At 39.8% G+C, this 26,538-nt stretch overlaps 2 protein-coding genes and 1 long non-coding RNA gene across 5 annotated transcripts; all 3 read left to right on the forward strand.

Moving 5' to 3' along the window:
• The first annotated feature begins 3,309 nt into the window (after positions 1-3,309).
• LOC106584527 (ferritin, heavy subunit) lies at positions 3,310-16,612 on the forward strand. Its single transcript, XM_014169928.3, has 3 exons — positions 3,310-3,765; positions 4,520-4,666; positions 15,430-16,612. Exons 1-3 carry the CDS (start codon positions 3,598-3,600, stop codon positions 15,730-15,732), a joined length of 618 nt encoding a protein of 205 aa, XP_014025403.2. The 5' UTR covers positions 3,310-3,597; the 3' UTR covers positions 15,733-16,612.
• Positions 4,673-13,188, forward strand: LOC145863010 (uncharacterized). 3 transcript variants are annotated; one of them, XR_014382338.1, is made up of 4 exons: positions 4,673-11,390; positions 11,558-11,732; positions 11,862-12,023; positions 12,684-13,188. It is a non-coding gene; the product is annotated as an uncharacterized LOC145863010 (long non-coding RNA). The 3 variants fall into 3 exon arrangements; XR_014382339.1 differs by having other exon boundaries at positions 4,673-11,045; positions 11,321-11,390; positions 11,862-13,188; XR_014382337.1 differs by having other exon boundaries at positions 11,862-13,188.
• Positions 16,613-17,881: 1,269 nt separating the features above from the next.
• On the forward strand, positions 17,882-19,746 carry myod2 (myoblast determination protein 2). The gene is given in 3 exon segments (NM_001123554.1): positions 17,882-18,466; positions 18,815-18,893; positions 19,092-19,746. Coding segments are annotated over 3 exon segments (831 nt in total). The 5' UTR covers positions 17,882-17,953; the 3' UTR covers positions 19,331-19,746.
• The last annotated feature ends 6,792 nt before the right edge of the window (positions 19,747-26,538 follow it).

A 26,538-nucleotide genomic window follows, 5' to 3' on the forward strand; every position in this document is an offset into this window, starting at 1 on the left:
TATTTATCAATGACGGCCTACCCCGGTGACACTGGACCAATTGTGCGCCACCCTATTGGACTCCCAATCACAGCCAGATGTAATACAGCCTGGATTCAAACCATGGACTGTAGTGACGCCTCTTGCACTGAGATGCAGTGCCAATGACAGCTGCGCAATTATGAGCCCTAATTACTTGACACATTGAAAGAATTAACAAACAAAACAGCAAATTATAATGCTATTTAGTCCTAAACAGAGAGTACACAGTGGCAGAATACCTGACCACTGTGACTGACCCAAAATTAAGGAAAGCTTTGACTATGTACAGTCTCAGTGAGCACAGCCTTGCTATTGAGAAAGGCCGCAGTAGGCAGACCTGCCTCTCAAGAGAAAACAGGCTATGTGCACACTGCCCACAAAATGAGGTGGAAAGTTAGCTGCACTTCCTAACCTCCTGCCAAATGTATAACCATATTAGAGACAAATATTTCAGTAAGATTACACAGAACCACAAATAATTAGAAAAGAAACCCAATTTTGATAAACTCCCATAACTATTGGGTGAAATACCAGCGTGCTATCACAGCAGCAGGATTTGTGACCTATTGCCACAAGGGCAACCAGTGAAGAACAAACACCATTGTAAATACAACCCATATTTATGTTTATTTATTTTCCCTTTTGTACTTAAACTAGTGAACATAATATGACATTTGACATGACTTTAATCTTTGGAACTTTTGTGGGTGTTATGTTTACTGTAAAAAATATAGTTTATTTCACTTTTGCTTATTATCTATTTCACTTGGTTTGGCAATGTAAACATATGTTTCCCATGCTAATAAAGACCCTTAAATTGAAATTGAGAAAGGGAGAGAAGAGGGAAGGAGAGGAGAGTGAGGGGTGTTAGAGAGGAGTGGCGCGGGGCAGGGGAGGTCCAAGACAGAAAATAGTCTCTAACACCGGAAGATATGAATGCCGTCACTGACACTACTTGTGGACGAACATAAACTCAGCAAAAAAAGAAACGTCCTTTCACTGTCAACTACGTTTATTTTCAGCAAACTTAACATGTGTAAATATTTGGATGAACATAACAAGATTCAACAACTGAGACATAAACTGAACAAGTTCCACAGACATGTGACTAACAGAAATTGAATAATGTATCCCTGAACAAAGGGGGGGGGGGGGTCAAAATCAAAAGTAACAGTCAGTATCTGGTGTGGCCACCAGCTGCATAAAGTACTGCAGTGCATCTCCTCCTCATGGACTGCACCAGATTTGCCAGTTCTTGCTGTGAGAGGTTACCCACTCTTCCACCAAGGCACCTGCAAGTTCCCGGACATTTCTGGGGGGAATGGCCCTAGCCCTCATCTTCCGATCCAACAGGTCCCAGACGTGCTCAATGGGATTGAGATACGGGCTCTTCGCTGGCCATGGCAGAACACTGACATTCCTGTCTTGCAGGAAATCATGCACAGAACGAGCAGTATGGCTGGTGGTATTGTCATGCTGGAGGGTCATGTCAGGATGAGCCTGCAGGAAGGGTACCACATGAGTGAGGAGGATGTCTTCCCTGTAACGCACAGCGTTGAGATTGCCTGCAATGAAAAGAAGCTCAGTCCGATGATGCTGTGACACACCGCCCCAGACCATGACGTACCCTCCACACTCGTCAGTGAAGAGCACTTTTGCCAGTCCTGTATGGTCCAGCAACAGTGGGTTTGTGCCCATAGGTGACATTGTTGCCAGTGATGTCTGGTGAGGACCTGCCTACAAGCCCTCAGTCCAGCCTCTCTCAGCCTATTGCAGACAGTCTGAGCACTGATGGAAGGATTGTGCGTTCCTGGTGTAACTCGGGCAGTACCTGTCCCGCTGGTGTGATGTTCGGATGTACCAATCCTGTGCAGGTGTTGTTACATGTGGTTTGCCACTGCGAGGATGATCAGCTGTCTGTCCTGTCTCCCTGTAGCTTTGTCTTAGGCGTCTCACAGTACCGACATTGCAATTTATTGCCCTGGCCACATCTGCCTTCCTCATAACTCCTTGCAGCATGCCTAAGGCACGTTCACGCAGATGAGCTAGGACCCTGGGCATCTTTCTTTTGGTGTTTTTCAGAGTCAGTAGAAAGCCCTCTTTAGTGTCCTACGTTTTCATGTGTGACCTTAATTGCCTACTGTCTGTAAGCTGTTAGTGTCTTAACGATCGTTCCACAGGTGCATGTTCATTAATTGTTTATGGTTCATTGAACAAGCATAGAAACAGTGTTTAAACCCTTTACAATGAAGATCTGTGAAGTTATTAGGATTTTTACAGATTATCTTTGAAAGACAGTGTCCTGAAAAAGGGACATTTTTTTTCCTGAGTTCACATGATAGCATCCTGTTTAGTATGATGATAAAATTACAATTTGGCCAGGGTCCAGGGGGTAGGGACCACTGACCTATGGGGAAGTCCAATTCTGCACTGTTGGTCTAAAAGTGTTCCTGACATGTCTGGCTGATTATGGGATGCGTATGCCATTGTTCTAAAAGCCAGGAACAATACCTTGTAATGAACACGATGGGAGACAGAGAGCTGGTTTCAAGCACAGGGCACAGCAGGTGTTTATTGTAAAGGGCCACAGGAGGAGGCAGGTAGCTGGGTCCAGGGGTAGGCAGAAGGTCATACACAGGGGGTCCAAAAAGCCAACAGTACACGCAGGGAAAAGGCTAGTAACGTCATCCGAGAGACCAGGTAATAAATTGATAACAGGAAATCCGATAGGCTAAAATACAGGCAGGGAATAGGCACGGGAGGTGCAAATTATGGGGAAATCCAGAGCTCCTAATCACAGTGTGTCACAAAACAAACAATACATCACAATGATGGGGTGCAAAACCTGAACTAAATAGTGTGTGATAATGACATACAGGTGTGTGAACAGGTGATCAGAATTCAGGTGATTGGGATCTGGAGAGTGAGCTGCGTTCAGGGGATCTATGTGTTTGAGAGTTTGAGCTGGAAAGTGGGCTGCGTTCAGGGGATCTACGTGTTTGAGAGTGGGAGTTGGAAGCAGACGTTACATTCAGCACTTAAAATAAAATATACAAGAACTGTGCTTATTCAAGCAAATACCCCGCTTTCAAAAATAAAGTGATTCTATTCTATTTTATTTTCACTAACCGAACTTATTTTCTGACGCGCAACATCCCATCCCAGCATAATTCGCATGCTTTAGCCACTGTTCATGCTCACTTTTTAATTACACAATTTTCACTAATCGTTGTTTAATTTTACTATTTGTAATTGACGTCGCGCTTCACTCTCATTTAGGGCAGTGTCGAGCACACGCACCGGATGAACTTGAGAATCTGAACTGGAAACGATTTCTCCATTTCTAAATTATCCTACACTCTCGCAACCAAAGACTGCAAACAAAACTTATAGTGTATGTAGTTGTTTATATTAGGCTAATCATTTAGTATTAAAGGATAAATATTATCACAAGTTTATGGGAAGGAGATAGTGTCGTTCAATCGAGATCAGTTGTGAGCTGGCCCACTTTAGACTTCATCAGTTGTGTAATAACGGTTGTTGTTACAATCTAACCACCGTCGGGAATTTTTAAACATGGCTGAACCAAGTGTCAAGAGATTAAAGACCAACCTGCCTATCTGTAAAATTCACCGACCATTTGTCGGGAGCAGGGTGAAACAGAACCTCCCGGCGGTCGTTGAGGAGAGTTTGTGCGGAGTATCTACAATGCTTATGGAGTTTGCTTACAGACTTGATTCACTGGTAAGGGCGACCTAACCATCCAGCAATAAGTGCAAGTTACTTGTTTACAAAATGTTCTATGGGAAAATTGGATGTTTATAAATAAAGGCTATTTGAAATTGCATGCATTTTTTTATAAAATAATTTATGGCCTGAATCACTGAAAGAAGGTTTTCAACCCTCTGTCATATATTTATCAATAAGGCACGAGGAAGTGTGGTCTACATTATGAACTATATTAGGTGGTTCGATCCCTGAATGCTGATTGGCTGACACCATACCACGGGTATGACAAAACATGTATTTTTACTGCTCTAATTACGTTGGTAACCAGTTTATAATAGCAGTAAGGCACCTCGGGGGTTTGTGATATATGGCCAATATACCACTTCGTGTTGAGTCGCCTGAGAACAGCCCTTAGCCGTGGTATATTTGCCATATACCACATCTCCTCGGGCCTTATTGCTTAATTATAAACTGAGTGGTTCGAGCCCTGAATGCGTGCCTTTTTGCTTAATTTAGAGCTAATCGTGACTGTCATTCCACAACATTGCATAACTAATGTGTATAAGCAATGAATCTTACAAGTCTTCATCTTATAATTTATTCCCATTTCCATACTTAGTCATATTTGCACAGGCCTTTGATGAGTTGATGAAAGTTAGTCAAAATATGAATTAAGCTGTATGCCATCCAATACAGCAATATATGTCAATAACCCACTTGTAAATGGATCATTCTCACTGGAGTTACTCTATATGATTCACTCTTCCAGGCCAAGATATTTGAGCAGGATGACATTTCCTTGCCAAGAGTGGCAGCGTTCTTCCATGAGCACTCTGAGCAGGAACGGGCGCAGGCTGAGGCCATGCTGGACTACCTGTCAGACAGAGGGGGACAGTACTGTAATAAAGACATACAGGTACACTGTAAGACTTTTCTGTCATTTCAACAGTAAAACACTGTAGAATGCACAGTAAAATACCTTAAATGTGTTTTACAGCATTAATGCTGTAGATTGTACTACATCATGGGTAAAATGCTGAAAAATACTGTTATTAACTGTAAGTGTAAGCCTCCTGTAAAAATTACTCTAACTTACTGTATTTCTTTACAGTAGTACCTGAACACTGCTGTAGTTGGCGGTGCCAAACTGTCTGCGGTGTGTGAGAGAGAGAGAAAGAGAGCTGTAATCTCATATTTGAAACCAAGACTGTTCTCAGGGCAGGTCTGCCGGTTTTGACTAGCATAAGTTACTTTTCTTAGCAGGTTACGAGAATTAATGCAGCATGTTATGATAATTAGGTAAAGGTTAGGAAAGCTAAAATGCTATCAATGTCCTGGACGCGACTCAAACCTTTCTACAATCAGGCCTGCCCTGAGAACAGACTTGATTTCCACTAATGCGATGCTCTGCGCCAAACGGTCTGTGAGGGAAGACTCATGAGAAAATTAGCTTTCTGTTCTACTCAAGCTATTTTATTTTGTATTTTCGTGGAAAAGTCGCCTAAATATTTTTGAGCAGCTGCTACGTATGTACTAATTCCATATACAGTTGTGGCCAAAAGTTTTGAGAATTACACAAATATTAATTTTCACAAAGTCTGCTGCCTCAGTTTGTATGATGGCAATTTGCATATACTCCAGAATGTTATGAAGAGTGATCAGATGAATTGGAATTAATTGCAAAGTCCCTCTTTGCAATGCAAATGAACTGAATCCCCCAAAAACATTTCCACCGCATTTCAGCCCTGCCACAAAAGGACCAGCTGACATCATGTCAGTGATTCTCTCGTTAACACGGGTGTGAGTGTGGACGAGGACAAGGCTGGAGATCACTCTGTCATGCTGACTGAGTTCGAATAACAGACTGGAAGCTTCAAAAGGAGGGTGGTGCTTGGAATCATTGTTCTTCCTCTGTCAACCATGGTTACCTGCAAGGAAACACGTGCCGTCATCATTGCTTTGCCCAAAAAGGGCTTCACAGGCAAGGATATTGCTGCCAGTATGATTGCACCTAAATCAACCATTTATCGGATCATCAAGAACTTCAAGGAGAGCGGTTCAATTGTTGTGAAGAAGGCTTCAGGGCGCCCAAGAAAGTCCAGCAAGCGCCAGGGCCGCTGGCGCTCCTAAAGTTGATTCAGCTGTGGGATCGGGGCACCACCAGTACAGAGCTTGCTCAGGCAGGTGTGAGTGCATCTGCACGCACAGTGAGGCGAACACATTTGGAGGATGGTCTGGTGTCAAGAAGGGCAGCGAAGAAGCCACTTCTCTCCAGGAGAAACATCAGGGACAGACTGATATTCTGCAAAAGGTACAGGGATTGGACTGCTGAGGACTGGGGTAAAGTCATTTTCTCTGATGAATCCCCTTTCCAATTGTTTGGGGAATCCGGAAAAAATCTTGTCCGGAGAAGACAAGATGAGCACTACCATCAGTCCTGTGTCATGCCAACAGTAAAGCATCCTGAGACCATTCATGTGTGGGGTTGCTTCTCAGCCAAGGGAGTGGGCTCACTCACAATTTTGCCTAAGAACACAGCCATGAATAAAGAATGGTACCAACACATCCTCTGAGAGCAACTTCTCCCAACCATACAGGAACAGTTTGGTGATGAACAATGCCTTTTCCAGCATGATGGAGCACCTTGCCATAAGGAAAAAGTGATAACTAAGTGGCTCGGGGGAACAAAACATAGATATTTTGGGTCCATGGCCAGGAAACTCCCCAGACCTTAATCCCATTGAGAACTTGTGGTCAATCCTCAAGAGGCGGGTGGACAAACAAAAACCCACAGATTCTGACAAACTCCAAGCATTGATTATGCAAGAATGGGCTGCCATCAGTCAGGATGTGGCCCAGAAGTTAATTGACAGCATGCCAGGGCGGATTGCAGAGGTCTTGAAAAAGAAGGGTCAACACTGCAAATATTGACTCTTTGCATCAACTTCATGTAATTGTCAATAAAAGCATTTGACACTTATTAAATGCTTGTAATTATACTTCAGTATTCCATAGTAACATCTGACAATAATATCTAAAGACACTGAAGCAGCAAACTTTGTGGAAATTAATATTTGTGTCATTCTCAAAACTTTTGGCCACGACTGTACTATATATTTCTATATACCTGAAGGTTTTCTTAACTAAGCTACTAACTATCTAGCTAACGTTAGCTTGTTTGGATTGTGTTAGCTAACAGTATAGCCAAGTTGACATGTCGGTCTGTTGCGTTGATCTTTCTTGCTGGTAAAATAATCAGTGATATTGTAGCTATAGAGCAAATCATTTTAGTATTAACAACGTGCAGAAATCCATATGTGTGTTTCTTTGGATAGGCTACTTAACCTGTGGGTGCATGACATGGTGCTAACGCTATGGTATTATTAGTGGGAAAGTGTTCATAGGCTTCACCAGGCAAAAATACAGTTCGTCTAGGGAGGGAGCGAGAGTTTAGCTATGTCGAATACACCTTTAGTTTGTCAACAGGCACGGACTGACATTTTGCCTTGGGATGTATACTTTTTGGGTGATTCTGCAGTTGGAATGAGAAGAATGGAAGCTCTCAGATGAAAGGGGAATGGTGCTTGCTAATGTTAGCTATAGCGAACTCCATTGGACACCTTTCTCTAAATATCTCTGCTTAATGTTAGCTCTTTTCAGTCTCGGGGTGCATGTGATTTAGCAAAAGTGTAGTCGAATATTCCCCCTATGCTTTTGTTATCCTTATTAGTCCATTAAATTAATAAATTCAGCAACAACAGGCACAGACTGAAATTTTACCCTGCAGGATATTAAAGTTAGCTTTTATTTTCATTTCCTTCAGATTGTGTGGTTAGCTTGCTAGAATTATTCAGGGCGATGGTAGTGTCATTTTCTGCTTGAGTTGAATTTTCCTTGTGCTTTTGCTAATCTTTCAGAAGTGATCCTTATCCAACCATTAATTAGGCAACATTAAATTAATGATATCTGAAACATCAGGCACAGACTGATATTTTATTTAGCCTTGTAGTGTATAATTATTTTGTTTAGATTGTGTGGTTGGCATGAGTTACATAGTAACGTATAGCTTGATAGCTCTTGGTGTGTGAATGGCATTTGATGGCTGGGGGTAGTGTAATTTTCATATTGCAGGATGGCTCATAGCTGGAAGTAGCTTTATTGGGAATGTACAGGTGTAAATCCTGTAATTTCTGTTTCCTAAATTTTAAAGCATTCGTAACGCATGCAACAAAAAAAAAACATAGAAATGTTGTGAACTACAGTTTTGCTTGTGGGGTGCCCTTGCACCGAAGCATCACTACTTGTTACGCTACCCTGACCTCATCCTGCAATTTGGGTGACTCATTCGTTTGTGGACACTGAGGTTTGAGAGCAAGCACTCCTACTTCAAGGAGTGTGCCAGAAACGTGTCTGAGAGCCACAAGTTTCTCCAATATTACTTATGCAGTGGCCAATTGTTTCCACATAGCATTAACATTGTTGGTGTCATGAATTAATTTGAGGAGCGATTATGTAACAACACCATTCAGGGTCCTGGACAGTCAAAAGGGTTCACAAAGCAAAGCATTGCAGAGGTCTAAAATTGTATACAAAGTAAAAACATACACTAAAGGCCTTGTTGTAATGGGAAAATATGATGACGGATACACATTTGGAAAGATCTCACTGATTCTGGTCACAGAATCACAGGTCCATTTAATTGTTGGGGTGTATCAGTCTGTGTCACTGGTCGACCTCAGGGTTCATTTTATACCAGATTCTCTGATTAATTACAGTTGAAGTCGGAAGTTTACATACACTTAGTTTGGAGTCATTAAAACTGTTTTTTCAACCACTCCACAAATTTCTTGTTAACAAACTATAGTTTTGGCAAGTCGGTTAGGGCATCTACTATGTGCATGACACAAGTAATTTTTCCAACAATTGTTTACAGACAGATTTTTTCACTTATAATTCACTGTATTACAATTCCAGTGGGTCAGAAGTTTACATACACTAAGTTGACAGTTTGCCTCTTTGCTTGACATCATGGGAAAATCAAAAGAAATCAGCCAAGACCTCAGAAAAAAGATTGTAGACCTCCACAAGTCTGGTTCATCCTTGGGAGCAATTTCCAAATGCCTGAAGGTACCATGTTCATCTGTACAAACAATAGTACGCAAGTATAAACACCATGGGATGACGTAGCCGTCATACTGCTCAAGAAGGAGACGCATTCTGTCTCCTAGAGATGAACATACTTTGGTGCGAAAAGTGCAAATCAATCCCAGAACAACAGCAAAGGACCTTGTGAAGATGCTGGAGGAAACGGGTACAAAAGTATCTATATCCACAATAAAACGAGTCCTATATCGACATAACCTGAAAGGCTGCTCAGCAAGGAAGAAGTCACTGCTCCAAAACCACCATAAAAAAGGCCGACTATGGTTTGCAACTGCACATGGGGACAAAGATTGTACTTTTTGGAGAAATGTCCTCTGGTCTGATGAAACAAAAATATAACTGTTTGGCCATAATGACCATCGTTATGTTTGGAGGAAAAAGGGGGAGGCTTGCAAGCCAAAGAACACCATCCCAACCATGAAGCACAGGGGTGGCAGCATCATGTTGTGGGGGTATTTTGCTGCAGGAAGGACTGGTGCACTTCACAAAATAGTTAACATCATGAGGAAGGAAAATGATGTGGATATATTAAAGCAACATCTCAAGACATCAGTCAGGAAGTTAAAGCTTGGTCGCAAATGGGTCTTCCAAATGGACAGTGACCCCAAGCATACTTCCAAAGTTGTGGCAAAATGGCTTAAGGACAACAAAGTCAAGGTATTGGAGTGGCAATCACAAGGCCCTGACCTCAATCCTATAGAAAATTTGTGGGCAGAACTGAAAAAGTGTGCGCAAGCAAGAAGGCCTACAAACCTGACTCAGTTACACCAGCTCTGTCTGGAGGAATGGGCCAAAATTCACCCAACTTATTGTGGGAAGCTTGTGGAAGGCTGCACAAAACGTTTGACCCAAGTTAAACAATTTAAAGGCAATACTACCAAATACTAATTGAGTGTATGTAAACTTCTGACCCACTGGGAATGTGATGAAAGAAATTAAAGCTGAAATAATTTATTCTCTCAGCTATTATTCTGACATTTCACATTCTTAAAATAAAGTGTTGATCCTAACTGACCTAAGACAGGGAATTTTAACTTGGATTAAATGTAAGGAATTGTGAAAAAATGAGTTTAAATGTATCTGGTTAAGGTGTATGTAAACTTCCGACTTCAACTGTATATGTGTGTGAAGATCGTCTGAGTAATTATTACCCACTACCAGTTTATAAAGTGTCAGGTTTCGCAGTTGTTTCCCTGCATCATTTAGTGTGTTCTCCTTAAACCAGTGTAGGCATGGAGGGTCTTCAAGATGCAATTAAACACCAATTGACCGAGTTGGAGACCGAGATGGTGAGCTCTTTGTTGGAGCATATTAATGGAGAATATTAATGATCTTGATTTGACGCCAATATAGTGCCGGGAATTGCTTCAGTTCTTCAACCAAAGAGGTGAGCTCTTGATTTGATAAATGTAACATATTTATGTAATTGTTATGAAAAAAGGTGCTATCTAGAACCTAAAATGGTTATTTGGCTGTCCCCATAAGAGAACCCTTTGAAGATCCCTTTTTGATTCCAGGTTCATGTATAACCCGTTTGGTTCCAGGTAGAACTCTTCTGGGTTCCATGTAGAACACCCATTCCACAGATGGTTCTACATGGTACCCAAAGGGGTTCTACCTGGAACCAAAAAAAGGTTATACATGTACCTGGAATCAAAAAGGGATCTTCAAAGGGTTCTCCTATGGGGACAGCCAAAGAACCCTTTCGGAACCCCTTTTTCTAAGAGTGTAAACGCACACAAGGTTAAAAAGGTTCTGTAAATAGTTAATATGTTTGCCCTCAAAATAAATGGTTTATGCTAAGATGATGCGAAGCATATGCAATAAAAGGGATGGAAATGACAAAAATACATATAAAGTACAAAAATATACAAATGTTTCTGTAAATTGTTTGTTTGTCCTCTTGTGCTGGTATGGAGTGCAGAGCATAGCCTAACAGAGCTTTTTCTTTTTTTGAAGAAGAAGAAGAAAATGAAGAATGGATAGGATCTGTAACAATGGATAGGACACTTGTCCTCCTCCAAGCATCAGTGGCCTTTCCTTTTTCACCAAGTTATGGCTCTGTGACCACTTCAATACCCTCAATGGCATCGTGATTGACAGTTGCCTGACTCAAGCTCTCCTGAACAAGGGTAAGAGAATTGTCAACTTTTTTAAAAGCCAAGCGACCAAGTTGAGGAGACAGAACCTGTGCCTGCTGAATGAAATTGACGGTTACATCTAACAGCCACCGCTGCCATTCTTTTGTTGATGACACACTTCAAAGAGAAGGACGAATCTCTGTTCCTCTTGGCAGATGTAAGGAGTAGTGTTTTTAGACCTAGAAAGTGTATCTGGTTAATGGTGTTTATACTGTACTATTATACATGATTTTAATATTTTTATATGTATGTTTTGTGATTTTTAGGTCACTGCAACTTGGGTTGATGTCAAGGCGCATATTTCTTTGCCAGACACATGAAGGCTGATCATGCTTGGTAATACATTTATTTGATTTAAGGTGGAATATAAATAAATATATATATATATATATATATATATATATATATATATATATATATATATGTGTGTATATAGTATTCTGGTAGCTATCTGGAGATGTCTAGTAAGTATACACTAACACCCTTACTTTTGTGTATTTCAGGAAATACTCTATTGGGTTCCTCAAAATGGATGGTGTCGATCGAGAGGAGAGTGGTCTGTGTTTTGGACAGTGAGTCCAACTTTGCTGCTGCCCTCTCTGTGCTCTTCAGCATGTTCTATGTTTTTAACATAGAATACCAGGGGTCGGCCTCTGCAACCTTGGAGCTAATACAGAGGTGAGCATTGAACATTCATTGATCCAACACTTACATTTAGCATTTGTTAGTTACATTGCAATGATATTTCTTATTGTTATTTTTTCAATGCCTCAACTGATTTAATATAGTTTATGTTGGGTTGTGCAGGTTCCTGGTTCGAATAAACCCTGAAGGAACCAAATGCACCGCGAAAGAAAGAGTGAGCTGCAAGACCGGAAAGGTCGTTCAGAGGAAGCCATTGCCAATTGACCCACATGTTACACACTTTCTCGCAGACCTGAAGAAGTTTGAGTGGAAAAACTCCAACATGTAAGTACACAAACACATACACCTGATGAACACAAACTTTATTTTTCAGTTGTCATCTGCTTTTTTACCCAGCTAGTGATAGTAGTAGTAGTAGTGATAGTAGTGATAGTAATACTAGTGATAGTAATAGTAGTAGTAGTAGTAGTAGTAGTGATAGTAATAGTAGTAGTAGTAGTGATAGTAGTAGTAGTGGTGATAGTAGTGGTAATAGTAGTAGTGATAGTAGTAGTAGTAGTAGTAGTAGTAGTAGTAGTAGTGATGATAGTAATAGTAGTCGTGATGATAGTAATAGTAGTAGTGGTGATAGTAATAGTAGTAGTAGTGATAGTAATAGTAGTAGTGATAGTAGTAGTGGTGATAGTGATAGTAATAGTAATAGTAGTAGAGATAGTAGTGGTGATAGTAATAGTAGTAGTGGTGATAGTAATAGTAGTAGTGGTGATAGTAGTAGTGATAGTAATAGTAGTAGTGATAGTAATAGTGGTGATAGTGATAGTAATAGTAGTAGTGATAGTAATAGCAATCTCTCTCTTTCTATTTCCATGTTTGTCCTAGTTGATGTATAAGAGTTCAGGAGGATCAGAGTTTCAAAGATTGGGGTGATAATCTGCACGCCAACGAGATTTATTTGAGACTTGTTTGCATCTCTCATTCTCTCAGAAATCCTGCCATCCGGGTTGGGTCAGCAAATGATCTGCTTGCGCCATCCCGGAGCCTGTGTTGGCTTGCGGTAGCATGCTTCTCTGGCTCCAGTCTAGCTCTGCTCCCTCCTCTCTATCATCCTCTCTCAGCCCCTTTCTCTCTCGCTCTCTCTCTCATTTCTCTCTCAAAGACAGGCAGGCAAGCCATTCTTGTTATAGTTTTTTGTAAAAATTTCTCCATGTTCAACTGTTTTCCTATTTTTTAAAAGTTTTTTTAGAAAAAAAATGTTTCTTACATAATCCTGTATTTTCAAGAATGACCTATTCTGATGTCTTGGTTTGTGTATGGTGAAGTACATTATTGGCCAGTATTTGTCAATGTTCTTATCACTGTATCTCTCTGTCTTTCTCTCCCCTACTATCTGGAGTTGTAATGTTGCTCTTTTCAAATGTTGTTCTTTGTGGTTAAAGTGCAATTAATGTGAAATTCATGTTTTGAATTTGAATAAATATATATATTTGTACACATTGTTTTTCTTACAATATTACATTTCAGGGAGCTGTCTTCTAAAGACAACCTGCAATGCTGCTTAGTACTGTAAAATAATTGTATATTACTGTAGGTATTTCCCTGTAAATTTACAGCATTATACTGGCACCACAGTTGCCAGTTTAATACTGTAATTTTGCTTTACAGCAGTGATGCTGTAATATAGTTTACAGTATGATTTTCCTTACTGTAAAACATATTACATCATCCCTGCTGTAAATGTACTGCATGGATGCTGTAATATGTGACATACTGTATTACAGCATCCTTGCTGTAAATTTACAGCAAGAATGCTGTAATAATTTTTACAGTAAGGAAAATGGTACTGTAAACGATGCCTGTTCTACTCATTCTAATTCTGTGTGCCCACTACCGGGGGAGAGGGGATGGGTTCCTCCTAACTTTAGGCAGTGAAGTAGGGCATGGGTCATGCATGCATGCTGTCTTCCTTCTGGCTAAATAAATTGGCACACTAGCTCGGTTTCCATTCAATTGGCCACAGATTTTCATGCGGATATTCTAAAATCTGCATAAAAACAATAAGCGCATTTTCCCACCAGATGTGAGTTTCCATCAAACTGACTTGTTGCAGATAAAAGGCTGTGCGTGATGAAGTAGTGCACATAAATTACTTTTGCGGTTAAGTTCCCATGTACGGAATAAAAAACATAAGTTCGATGGTCATCTCAATTTCAACTTTACCGATGGTTTTCACAACAAACTGTTGTGATAAATAGCAAACTTGCACAATCTTGTTTTGACACATGCTGTCAAGACAAGATATCCCTCACTGATAGTGGACAGGGGGTTAGTTATATGATGAGATATGAATAAGGGCAAGATCATTTTATTTGATCATTGGCAGCCAAGCACCGGTCACCAGCATTCCACTAATAGCTTACCCTCAATATTTGGACTATTGGAAATTTGCATGATCACAGTGCATTTACCCACCATGTGAAGTTCATCATAATTTATTTAACCTCCTATAAACGTCTCATGCTTTTCCACGTCGTGGTGGTAGGCCCATATCATCATGTGACTCCAAGTTTACTTTATTATATCGATATTTGCGCATAAAGGCATTTCCACCGCCATTTCTTGCATAATTAATTTTACAGACACAAAAAGGTCCCACCATGTCGAACGAACAAATTGTCTGTGGACATTTATGAAATTGTACCAACATTTGCTGTTTCCATAAGCCCTGTCGTGACTGTTTTTTATGCGTAAGGCAATTATTTTGCATTAAATGGTTGTGTGGAAATCTGGTTACTGTCTATGCTTGGTGCTAGGGATAAGGGGTTGTGAGTGGACAGAATAGGGACGTCTGAGGCCAAGGGGGATGGGGGGTTAAACCCTAACCCTGGAGCTTTTCCTGGGGCTCAGGCCTATTGCCTGTCAGGGTGTACATTTCCCCTGAGTTCCGGAAAATTGGGGAGATTAATGTGCAGGCGGAAGGACGAGGCATTAATTGTGTTTCCAGATGTACGGGGTGGCGTTGACACTTTAGTGCCGTGTCCTCTTTCTGCCTCCTCCAGTTTTACGAGTCATGTCAAATCGATCCCAAGTGGGACCGCTAAGGGGTCCATCATCAGCAATTTGGGACACCTTGTTAGCCATTGATCTGTGAGGGCAAATGATGTGTCCTGAATAAGTCTATTCATCAGTTCTGATATTATTACAATTTGTATTCAATTCTGCAACCAATTCTTCAACTTTGGTTGAAGTTTGGAAAGAAGTTGTCTGAAAGGCTTTTTGTTGTTTTGTTTATAAAACAGTTTGGATGGATTCATTTTCATAAACATCATAGTTAAAGTAGGAGAGATAAATACAAGTGTTTTCAGATTTTAAGAAACTAAAGTAGTGTAATAATGAATTAAAGTAAAAATATATAGTTATCCTTCAGTAAGGGGGACAATTAAGTGAGCTGTTCTGTTCTAACATCTACATTTTGGTTATTAGCACAAGGTTTCCCAAAGTCGGTCCTGGGGCCCCCCCTGGGTGCACGTTTTAGTTTTTGCCCTAGCACTACACAGCTGATTCAAATAACCAACTCATCATCAAGCTTTGATTATTTGAATCAGCTGTGTAGTGCTAGGGCAAAAAACAGAATGTGCACCCGGTGGGGCACCAGGACCGGCTTTGGGAAACCCTGATTTAGCCCATTCTAATGGCCGTCTCTGTATGTGTGTGTGCTGTCATTTTCCCCCAGAGGCCAGGCTGTGAGGAGGTGTGTGCGGTGATCCCAGCCCTCGAGCTAATGCTGGGCCAGTGGAAGGAGGAGATGTCTGTGATGGTGGAGCTCAGCCAGCTGTCCAATGAGCACAGCGACCCGCACTCCGCCAGCGTGGTCAAGAGCCGCTTCCTGGGGCCACTGGTGCCCCGCGTCAAACTGCTGGGAGACCTCCTGACCAACGCCCGTAGAGTGGGCTGCACCATTGACCGCTCGGGGGGCTTTGGGGAGTACCTAATCAACCAGCTGCAGGAGGAGTTGACCAACGTCTCCAGTGGATGAACCACTCACTAGTGTGTGTTTCATTAAAGAAGCCTACTTGGTGACTTAGACTCACAAAACAAGCCTTTCCTGTCATGTCTGTGTTTTTTTTTTGTCTGGGCACCTATATTGTGTTATTGCTAGTCAGTAAGACCAATGTATTGTAGAAGACACTCCAAAGTCCTCTATGGAAATGATTTCTGAACCGAGCAAACAAGGGGGGATGGCTTAGTTACAACTTGCTACATTCTTGAATGTAAACTGAACCAAGCTATAGCACTTCTTCCAAATTCCTAAGCTTGAATATCTGCCCTATTTTGTAAATGTTTGGTTCAACATATTGATGGGGGTGTTGCGTTATGTTACAGAGGGTGGAAGGTCTTGAATCCAGTATTTTAAGTTCTAGAGACTACCAAAAAGGAAGAATACATGTATTATGTACTTGATCTGGGCTTTTAAAAGGGCACAGCCTCAGTGTATCATGTATGTATTCCATAAGCAAAGTTGAGCCTTGATGTCTTAAAGGCACTGTTGGATGAATTGAGAGGTACCAATGCGACAATCAAAGTTGAAGGCAAAGCACTTCAAATACTGTAATATCTGGTATTTTTTCAGGATGACACCTGCATTGACAATCCTCACAATATACTATGTTAAGTGGCTTATAATGTGAAGTATTTCTGTATTCACTATGTTACAAAGAGATCACTGATTCGTTAGAAATTCTGGGTTGATGATTAAGGGATATTGTTTGGGAATGGTCTCATCCATACACTTTGTGTCCACAAAACGTTGCTTTTAAATATACTGTTGAAATATTCACTATCCCTCTTCATCACATACAGTACAATGTTACAACAATGTCTTCCTTTTGAAATAAAGTTTTGAAAAAAAATTCTAAGCTCTCTTTGTTCTATATGGCTCATATAGTGTTTAATGTAATATAAGTGTTCGTAGTGACTTCAATTTCCTGACTGTCAAAGGATTCTGGATTTTTGCAGGAGTTTTGCAAGGGATGTCAACACTGGCTTAATCAACTCACTATCGCCATCTAGCGATCCTAACCCAGACCTAGATAGTGTGTATGCACTGATATGTACTGTCGGCTTTGTGTGACGTTTTAAATGTATGTATTTCACTCCTTCACTGATCATGTTATGTCCTATGTATTATGTCATGTTTCATGTGGAACCCAGGAAGAGTAGATGAGGCTTTTGCAGATGCTAATGGGGATCCTAATAAATACCAATACATTGAGGTTTTCAAGTAGAAGGCTTATCGTGGCCTATTATTCTCCAGTAGGCCTGTCTATAAAAATAAAAAAATCCCTTCAGATCATAACAGAAGTTACAGCCATGAGACCATTTCGTATTTAGAAAAGTATATTTTATTTAAAACAAACAGGTCTGTCTGATTAATTATAAAGCAGCCTGCACATTGGATAATGAATATATTCGAGGGCTATAAATTATAATAATACTGTGTGCGAGACGACAATTAGTGATATCATTAGGCCAACTTCCATCTTCGAAACAAATTGTATAGGGACACTAGATAAACTTGTGAATAACATAATTAAAGATTAAGACAGTTTATGGGCTATATGACTTTAAAAGAGAGTTCGAGACGTATTATTCCTTGGAATACAGTCATACGGATATTTTAAGAAGCTCTAATATTAATGAACAATGAATTACAATCAATTCACTTTCATAAATGTAATTTACAGATTCAATTTTAATATGTTGGTGCATAGCAGTATTATTATTATACTTTGATGTAGTCCTATTACTAGAATATTATGCTGTTACTGAAGTTCCTTCTGGAAAAATAAAGTAATCCTATTCCATGTTATTATAGAGACAGTTACGAGAAATTGTACACTAAGTAGCATGAAGTTATAAACCCCTCCCTGCGCACACACTCCGCGCGACCATTGGCCAATCCAGGGAGCTGTCAGAAATGCAGAGCACGCCCCTAACTCTCACGCCAGGGATAAAAGCTTGTTTGAGCCACAGCATCAGCAACAGGTACCCAAGGGGTGCACTAGGATACAGGTTGGGAAAGACAACCAAATTCCTACACTAAAAACTAATACTAATTGCAAGGTTTTTGGTTGCTTTAAGGATACCTTTACAGTTCAACTTTTTGCCCAAAGTTTCTGGTAACCTCTAACGTTTGTGACAAATACAGAGCCAGGATTACACTCGTTACAGGGCTGGTCTTAGAATTTGACAGTGAGATGGAGTTGTCGGATATTTCGTTCCCTGTCACCTCTGCTGATGACTTTTATGACGACCCGTGCTTCAACACCAGCGACATGCATTTCTTCGAGGACCTGGACCCCCGGTTAGTCCACGTGGGACTCCTCAAGCCAGACGACCACCATTACAACGAAGACGAACACATCAGGGCACCGAGCGGGCACCATCAAGCCGGCAGGTGCCTCCTCTGGGCATGTAAAGCTTGCAAGAGGAAAACCACAAACTCTGACCGGAGGAAGGCTGCTACCATGCGGGAGAGGAGGAGGCTGGGCAAGGTCAACGACGCCTTCGAGAACCTGAAGAGATGCACGTCGAACAACCCCAATCAGAGGCTTCCCAAGGTGGAGATCTTGAGAAATGCCATCAGCTACATCGAGTCTCTGCAATCTCTGCTCAGGGGCCAGGGCGGCGAGAACTACTACCCTGTGTTGGAACACTATAGCGGGGACTCTGACGCATCCAGTCCACAGTCCAACTGCTCTGATGGAATGGTGAGTCTTGACATCAGTGTATGGGCATGACCCCACTGGAATTCGGTCGTTTTTATTCAATTAAACCTATTTGCAAGTTTATATAAATACATTTAGTAGGCCTATTCGATTTTATTTTCTTATATTATTTTGGAACTACCAATCGGATATCACGAAATTGTGGAGAAAAAGGGGTAAATAGTACAACAACAAAAAAAATGTACACACTAAGTACACAAAAAGGTGGGATATAGGTATATAGTTTGAGATATTAATGTCATTCAATATCATTCCAAAAGCTGTCAAAACACACAATGTGTTATTTTATTGATCGAATTCTTAGATTGCATTTATTAATGTTTTATCCAGATGGACTATAATACCCCAACGTGCACGTCCGCAACACGAAGCAACTATGACAGCTCTTATTTCGCCGAAACTCCAAATGGTAAGTTATTATTTTCAAGTGTTATATTATTGTGACTTGTTAGGCCTAGACCTTTATTATACGGTTACGTTTTATTCAGCAGCTCTCCTTCAGTAGCCTAATGCACAAGACCCAAGACAGACATTTTTTGACACAAATGTAGATAATGTTATTAGTTTATATTGTCTCTGACTGATGTTTCCTTCACCTCTGTTACAGCTGATGCCAGAAGCAACAAGAACGCAGCAGTCATCTCCAGCCTGGATTGTCTTTCCAACATCGTGGAGAGAATCTCTACAGACACGTCCGCGTCCACTGTGTTATCAGGCCAGGAGGGTTCCGAGGGTAGCCCCTACTCTCCACAAGAGGGATCTATCCTGAGCGAAACGGGGGCACCCGTGCCGTCACCGACCAACTGCCCACAGCCGTCCCATGACCCCATCTACCAAGTGCTATGAACACAGTGATAGTATGGCTACATTCATGAAAACGAATCGATTCCTATAAATGAAGAAAACAACAAACGGACAGAGTTGCAGAATGTTGCTGTAGTAGAAGAATAGGATGGCAAAGCTGTCATTCCTTCTAATAGAAAGGTTTCAATTCCTTGAAGATCAGTCATTTGCTTCCCATTGATCACGTTTTATGAGATATAATTTACGACGTATTTATGTAGGCCTGAGTGTAATCGTATATGAAATATTTGACTACTTTCTTAAACTTGTGTGTGTGTTGTCATCGTCATCTTTTGTTCTTTCCTTGCCATTTTTATTGTTTATGACAATAGAGGACCATTTTTGTATATGTGTAAATAAGAGGTGATTTGTTAAAAAAAAGAAGAAAAAAATAACAAAAAGTGTTTTATGTATTTAATGTAGCCTGAGGGCTTGGTTTGTTTGTTCTGAGAAATGTTTAACTTTATATTTATACATCTTAAAATGAGTGAAAGGCTTTCGATGTTATTATAAATAAATGACTATGACTATTTATACAAAACATGTTTCATCATTTAATCTATTATTTTGCCAAGATAACTGTGAATGTGTGTCGTTAACACCTGGCATGTTTAACCCGAGGAGCATGGGTAATGAAAATATTGAAATTCAAAATTCAAAAACACCGTAGCATATTATACTGTATTAATTAAGCATATTATATTAGTATGCCTATTGTAAATAGGGTAATGTTTAGTTTTGATTTAAATCAATCAATGGACTAGAGTTGTTAGTTTAATGTTCACATACATTTAATAACAAAATTAAACGTAACACAGGACACAATAGCATATTATCGGATGTAAATTATTTTCATTATTACTCCATGTCATAGGCCTATCACATCTAACGTCTCAAAGCATGAACTATGAAGAGAAGGTTATAGGCTATGTCCTATATTAAATACATCTTATTGTATGCCTAACTGATGGGTTTAATACGGCCACAAATTACCCACAAACAAGACAGAAACTGTTGCCATAAAATAATATGTCTAACATATTATGTCTAACATATTATTTTATAAGAGAGGTTAATTTAAGGGATATTAGGCCTATCAATGCAGGGCCGGAATACTTACTAGCGTGCGTGCAGCTCTAACTGTTGCATAAATCATGCATTGATGTCGAATAGAGATTTGCACCAAAATCTATGTTATGCGCGAATTTTTAATACAAAACATATTTTGTTTAGCCGTAGCACACCATTTTAAATGATCACGAAGGTTTCCTCTTTTTCAATTCACACAAATAAATTGACAGTATATGCCTAGTCTACAATGTTTTTCTCTCCATTCTATTATGGCATTTACATAGGTCTATCTGTATTCGTGAATTCATTTCCAAAATAAAATGTTACTCATATTTATGTGAAATATGCACGCAAGGAGTAAAAGTTATTTAAAATAGATTTAAAATAAACAAATAATAATATTTTAGGCCTATAAACCTAGAGCCTTTCTTCTTTTTGATGCTATAACTAAAAAACGATTTTAACATATGCATGTTATTCCGTGTCTGACTGACATTTAGCAGGCATATGTACAAAGCATTGCTATTTATCATTTCAATCAGTTGAAATGTAGCCTATTCAATGAAACCGTTTGGCTATCTATGGTCAAATGCAAAAACAACATTAGGTCCGATTTGACCTACAGCAATGGTCTATATTTTAAACATTATAACCAATTAGAATAAATACACTTTAATGGAAAAGTACTATGAGCTGTGTTAACATTATTGTTTTTGCCTTTATTTCTTGTCTTGTTCAAAAGTGAATGACAGCAAAAAAAATCTTGAACAGAAGCGAAAGGGAACATACTCACTTTGCTCACTGAGAAGTGAGCAAAGTGAGTCGCTGGCCGCTATGGGTCTAACATTTGAGCAGAGACAGCAGTAGCGTCATCACGAGTTCAGATTGTGTACTGCAATTCAAAAGACCGGAGCAATAATTAAACTAGGCCAATAAGGCTACAGCAAAGATTAGGGCTGTTACAACATTTTCCATGTAGACAGTCTCTACTCGGCGGAAATATAGGCCTATAGTACGGTCGCTTATATAACAATGGACCTATAGGCAACTTACTATGGCGGGCTTGCTGCAAAATCTCATGGTTTTGTGCTCTTTTGAGAGATGAACACCGGCTGTAATCTCGTCACAAATATAGTTGCGGGCAAAACTGTCTGGCGCCGAGCGCCGTCGACTTGCTATTGTATGCAGGGGAACCACTTTGGTTTTAGAATTGGGGGGTCCCCCCATTTATTGGGCATCTAAAGCTAATTTTCTGCCTTTTTACACAATCCAATATGCGGTCTTAATTTAGAACAAAAAATATGCAAAAATGCCTACAGTCATCAAGCTAAGTATGAAATCATTATTACATATGTTTAACTGATTAATAAGACTGAATTAGATCAAAGGAAATAAAATAAAAAATATTCTGTTGCACCTTTAACCAATAGCCTAACAAATAAACAACTCTTGATAAAATACAAAGACTTCTGATTGTCTTTATTAAGACATCCTCTATATCAAATTTCAGCCTGACTGACCAGCCAGGCCGAGCCGCCTGCATGCCCGACCCCCACCAGTCTAGTCAATAACTCAACTCTCTCCCAACACAATTTCCGTCCCAGTTCCCAACTTAAATATACATTAAAACTGCAAATCACAGAAAATCCTCCATATAATTAATTATAATTAATAGTCCTAATAGTACTGTAGAGCTCTTTTTACTTGCACACAATTTAGCTGGGTCGCCCCATCCTGTCCTTAGGAGTCCACCACCCTGCAGCACCCCAACCCAACACACCACACTCAGCTATAGGATCTTAGTGAAACATTCGTTATTGGTTTCGCGTGTTAGGCCAAGGCCAGAGTGACAACCCACAGGACAGCAGACCCCAAAGGCCAGGACTCAGCAGCTAGGGATTGCCTAAATAGGTACGTTGGCTTGCGAAAGTATTCACCCCCTTGGCATTTTTCCTCTTTTGTTGCCTTACAACCTGGAATTATATATATTTTTTGTATCATTTGATTTACACAACATGCCTACCCCTTTGAAGATGCCATTTTTTTTGTGAAACAAACAAGAAATAAGATTTTTTTAAAAACTGAAAACTTGAGCGTGCATAACTATTCACCCCCCCAAAGTCAATACTTCATAGAGCCACCTTTTACAGCAATTACAGCTGCAAGTCTCTTTGGGTATGTCTCTATAAGCTTGGCACATCCAGCCACTGAGATTTTTACCTGTTCTTCAAGGCAAAACTGCTCCAGCTCCTTCAAGTTGGATGGGTTCCGCTGGTGTACAGCAATCTTTAAGTCATACCACGAATTCTCAATTGGATTGAGACCTGGGCTTTGACTAGGCCATTCCAAGACACATAAACGTTTCCTCTTAAACCACTCGAGTGTTGCTTTAGCAGTATGCTTAGGGTCATTGTCCTGCTGGAAGGTGAACCTCTGTCCCAGTCTCAAATCTCTTGAAGACTGAAACAGGTTTCCCTGCTTATTGTTTTCTCTAAGCAATGGCTTTTTTTCTGGCCAAACTTCCGTAAAGCCCAGCTCTGTGGAGTGTTCGGCTTAAAGTTGTCCTATGCACAGATACTCCAATCTCCGCTGTGGAGCTTTGCAGCTCCTTCAGGGTTATCTTTGGTCTCTTTGTTGCCTCTCTGATTAATGCCCTCCTTGCCTGGTCTGTGAGATTTGGTGGGGGGCCCTCTCTTGGCACGTTGGTTGTGGTGCCATATTCTTTCCATTTTTTTATAATGGATTTAACGGTGCTCCGTGGGATGTTCAAAGTTTTGAATATTCTTTCATAACCCAACCCTGATCTGTACTTCTCCACAACTTTGTCCCTGACCTGTTTGGAGAGCTCCTTGGTCTTCATGGTGCCACTTGCTTGCTTAGGGATGTTGCAGACTCTGGGGCCTTTCAGAACAGGTACATATATAATGAGATCATGTGACAGATCATGTGACACTTAGATTGCACACAGGTGGACTTTATTTACCTAATTATGTGACTTCTGAAGGTAATTGGTTGCACCAGATCTTATTTAGTGGCTTCCTAGCAAAGGGGGTGAATACATATGCACGCACCACTTTTCCGTGTTGATTTTTTAGAATGTTTTGAAACAAGTTATTTTTTAAAATTTCACTTCAATTTGGACTATTTTGTGTATGTCCATTACATGAAATCCAAATAAAAATCTTTTTTAATTACAGGTTGTAATGCAACAAAATACAAAAAATGCCAATGGGGGTGAATACTTTTGCAAGGCACTGTATCTCCTCTGACGTGGGCATGCTTTCAATACAAACTCCTTTAGTTGTACTGCATTCCATGTAAGGCATCCAGATCTTATGAAAGTTTCCCAGTATACCCTTAATCTGGTAATAAATCAAATCTAGTGATACATAACTTCACATTGTGGGAGGGTAACCAACCTTCCAATTAATGCCAATGCATTTCTTAGCCACTATAAATGCTTGGTTGCACAGTTTCTTCAGATAGCAGTCTCCAGTATCAACAATTCCAAGCAAACAAAAACAGGGAGAAGGGAGAACCTTTAGACATGCTGAGATAAAAGTACATACTCTTTGCTAGAATTCAACAAGCCTTCACAAGACCATAACATATGCAAATATGTCCCCTTCTGTGTTTTACAACTCCAGCAGAGGAATGACATTTCTGAGTGCATGTATTTCAGTGTCACTATGTTCTATGTATGGCCTTAAACTGCAGTAATTTATATCTGAGAAGATTTGAACATGACTGGTGTCATAAATGTTGAAGAGACCAAACTGCATGCAGATACTCATCTTTAATATATATATGTATGTATGTATGTATGTATGTATGTATGTATGTATGTATGTATGTATGTATGTATGTATGTATGTATGTATGTATGTATGTATGTATGTATGTATGTATGTATGTATGTATGTATGTATGTATGTATGTATGTATGTATGTATAGTATACACAGAAAAACAATAAACACTCACGACAGGCTACTTACAAACAGCAGTGTTAACTCAACCACCCACAAACCCCAAGTGACAAACATACTCCTAATTATATGACTCCCAATCAGGAACAACGATCACCAGCTGTCCCTGATCGGGAGCCACACAGACCCACATAGAAATACAACACCCAGAACACACATACACAGACATACTCTGCCACGTCCTGACCAAAACTACACAACAACACCCTTTGCTGGTCAGGACGTGACAACTGGGCATTGAAACATATCTGTATCCATCCAAAAATGTGAGGAAGATCTGGTAGAAGCTATTGATGATGATGACATCATCAATAGCTTCTACCAGATCTTCCTCACATTTTTGTTTTACATGTTTTGTGTCATTGGGAAAAGCCTCTATCATCCCTTGATACAGTTTTTAAACTACGGCGTGCGACATGGTTCAACACGTCAACAAATAAGAAGATTATACTTTTTCGGTTTTTAAAATGGCCGTCATCATGGAGCTAGAACTGGGATTATCTATACTGTGCTAATGAAGACACAAAAAAGGAGAGCAATGTACAATACAGAGAATTTAGCAAACAAGGCATTTGTGGTAAGTGCATTGGGGCTGCCATATTTATGCACCTCTGCTATTGAAATGCGAATATTGAAAATGGTTCATTAAAATTGTTGAAACGGTCATCAGAAATTTTAAATAAAATAGTAAATGGTCAACAGAAAATGGCAAATGGTTAACAGAAAATGAACACTAGGGAAAGTTACTCATGGGCAATTCCACGGTAACAAAATGATGCTGAGACTCAGATTTTTCATTTTAAGTTAAACTTACAAAAACATATTTACTTGAAGAACAGTACAGATACAAAGTTTGGTAACAGAATTATGGCACAAACACCACAGACCATCATTATGTTACCAAACTTTACATCTACTCTGTTCTTCAAGTAAATCTGTTTTTGTACAATTTTAATTTCTTTATGGTTTGTAAAAAAATAAAAATGTCTCAAAATCATTCTGCTACCTTGTAATTGCCCTCATTACATGTGCATGGTCACAGAACCACTTCTTCCTGGTTAGTTGTTTGCATGATGAGTAACCTTGCCTCATACCTGAAAAGTTGCAATGGCTATAGGCTTTTAGCGGACTAACCTGCTCTTCTGATGTGCAGAACACCCTTATTCTAACCCTACCAGTTATATTTGTGCCATGGCTCAGATGGGTCTCTGTGAGGAGAAGGTCAAAGAATGGTGAATTGTAACTGAGGTGATTCAGTTACCACACATGCATGATGAGTAGACCTAACCTTGCCTGAGACCTGAAGAGTTGCATTGGCTCCCCGAGGCTTCAGCTTAGCAGGTCTATGCTTTTCCGGTGCGCAGGAGACATGGGTTGGTTCGCATCCTGTGTGTTGGTTTCACTAGTCTAAAATCAATGCAAAGAGAGCCGACATGGCTAGGATGTACTACTACATGGGGGTGCGGAGTTGCGCTCCTGCTTCACACCTTCAAGAAGCAATTTGCATACAATTAAAACGAAAATTGAAAAGTGAAAATGCTCAATTGGGTAGTTGGGAAATTAAAACAGACCCTTGAAATTCCACTCTGCACATTGCATTTACTATTCTTTGTTTACCATTTGGCTTTTTCTGTTTACCATTTACCATTTTTATTTAGAATTTATTTTTACAATTTCCAACCATTTTCTATTTTCATTTAAACTTTTCAATGTAATTGTGGCCTATTTAATGCGCACTGATACTATAATAAAAATGCATTTAACATTTTCACATTCCTATTTAGGGCATTGCTTTTTCAAACTGGCACTCTCCACCCTCCATAGTTACATACCAGAACATTGTTTGCTACTTTCAATCTAGGTTACAATCTAATTCAATCTAATTGTGATGTCAATTCAAATGTTTGCATTTTCCCTCAGAATGGTGGGATGGGATATTGAAGAAACCTTCATTATAATGCAATATTTCTTCTAACGTAGGGCTAACACTTTCCACAAGTTAATCTAGGTCTACTCTTGCAAACACAACAATATTCTGCCTTTTATTAGAGTGGAAATATTTTTCAATATGAACAAATTACTTTAAAGTTACATGGCAAAAAATATTGTTTTTTTATTGAGGGTTTGGTTAATAACACATCTACAGACAAAG

This window comes from Salmo salar, chromosome 23, assembly GCF_965601325.2.
Source record: "Salmo salar chromosome 23, fSalSal1, whole genome shotgun sequence".
Lineage (NCBI taxonomy): Eukaryota > Metazoa > Chordata > Actinopteri > Salmoniformes > Salmonidae > Salmo > Salmo salar.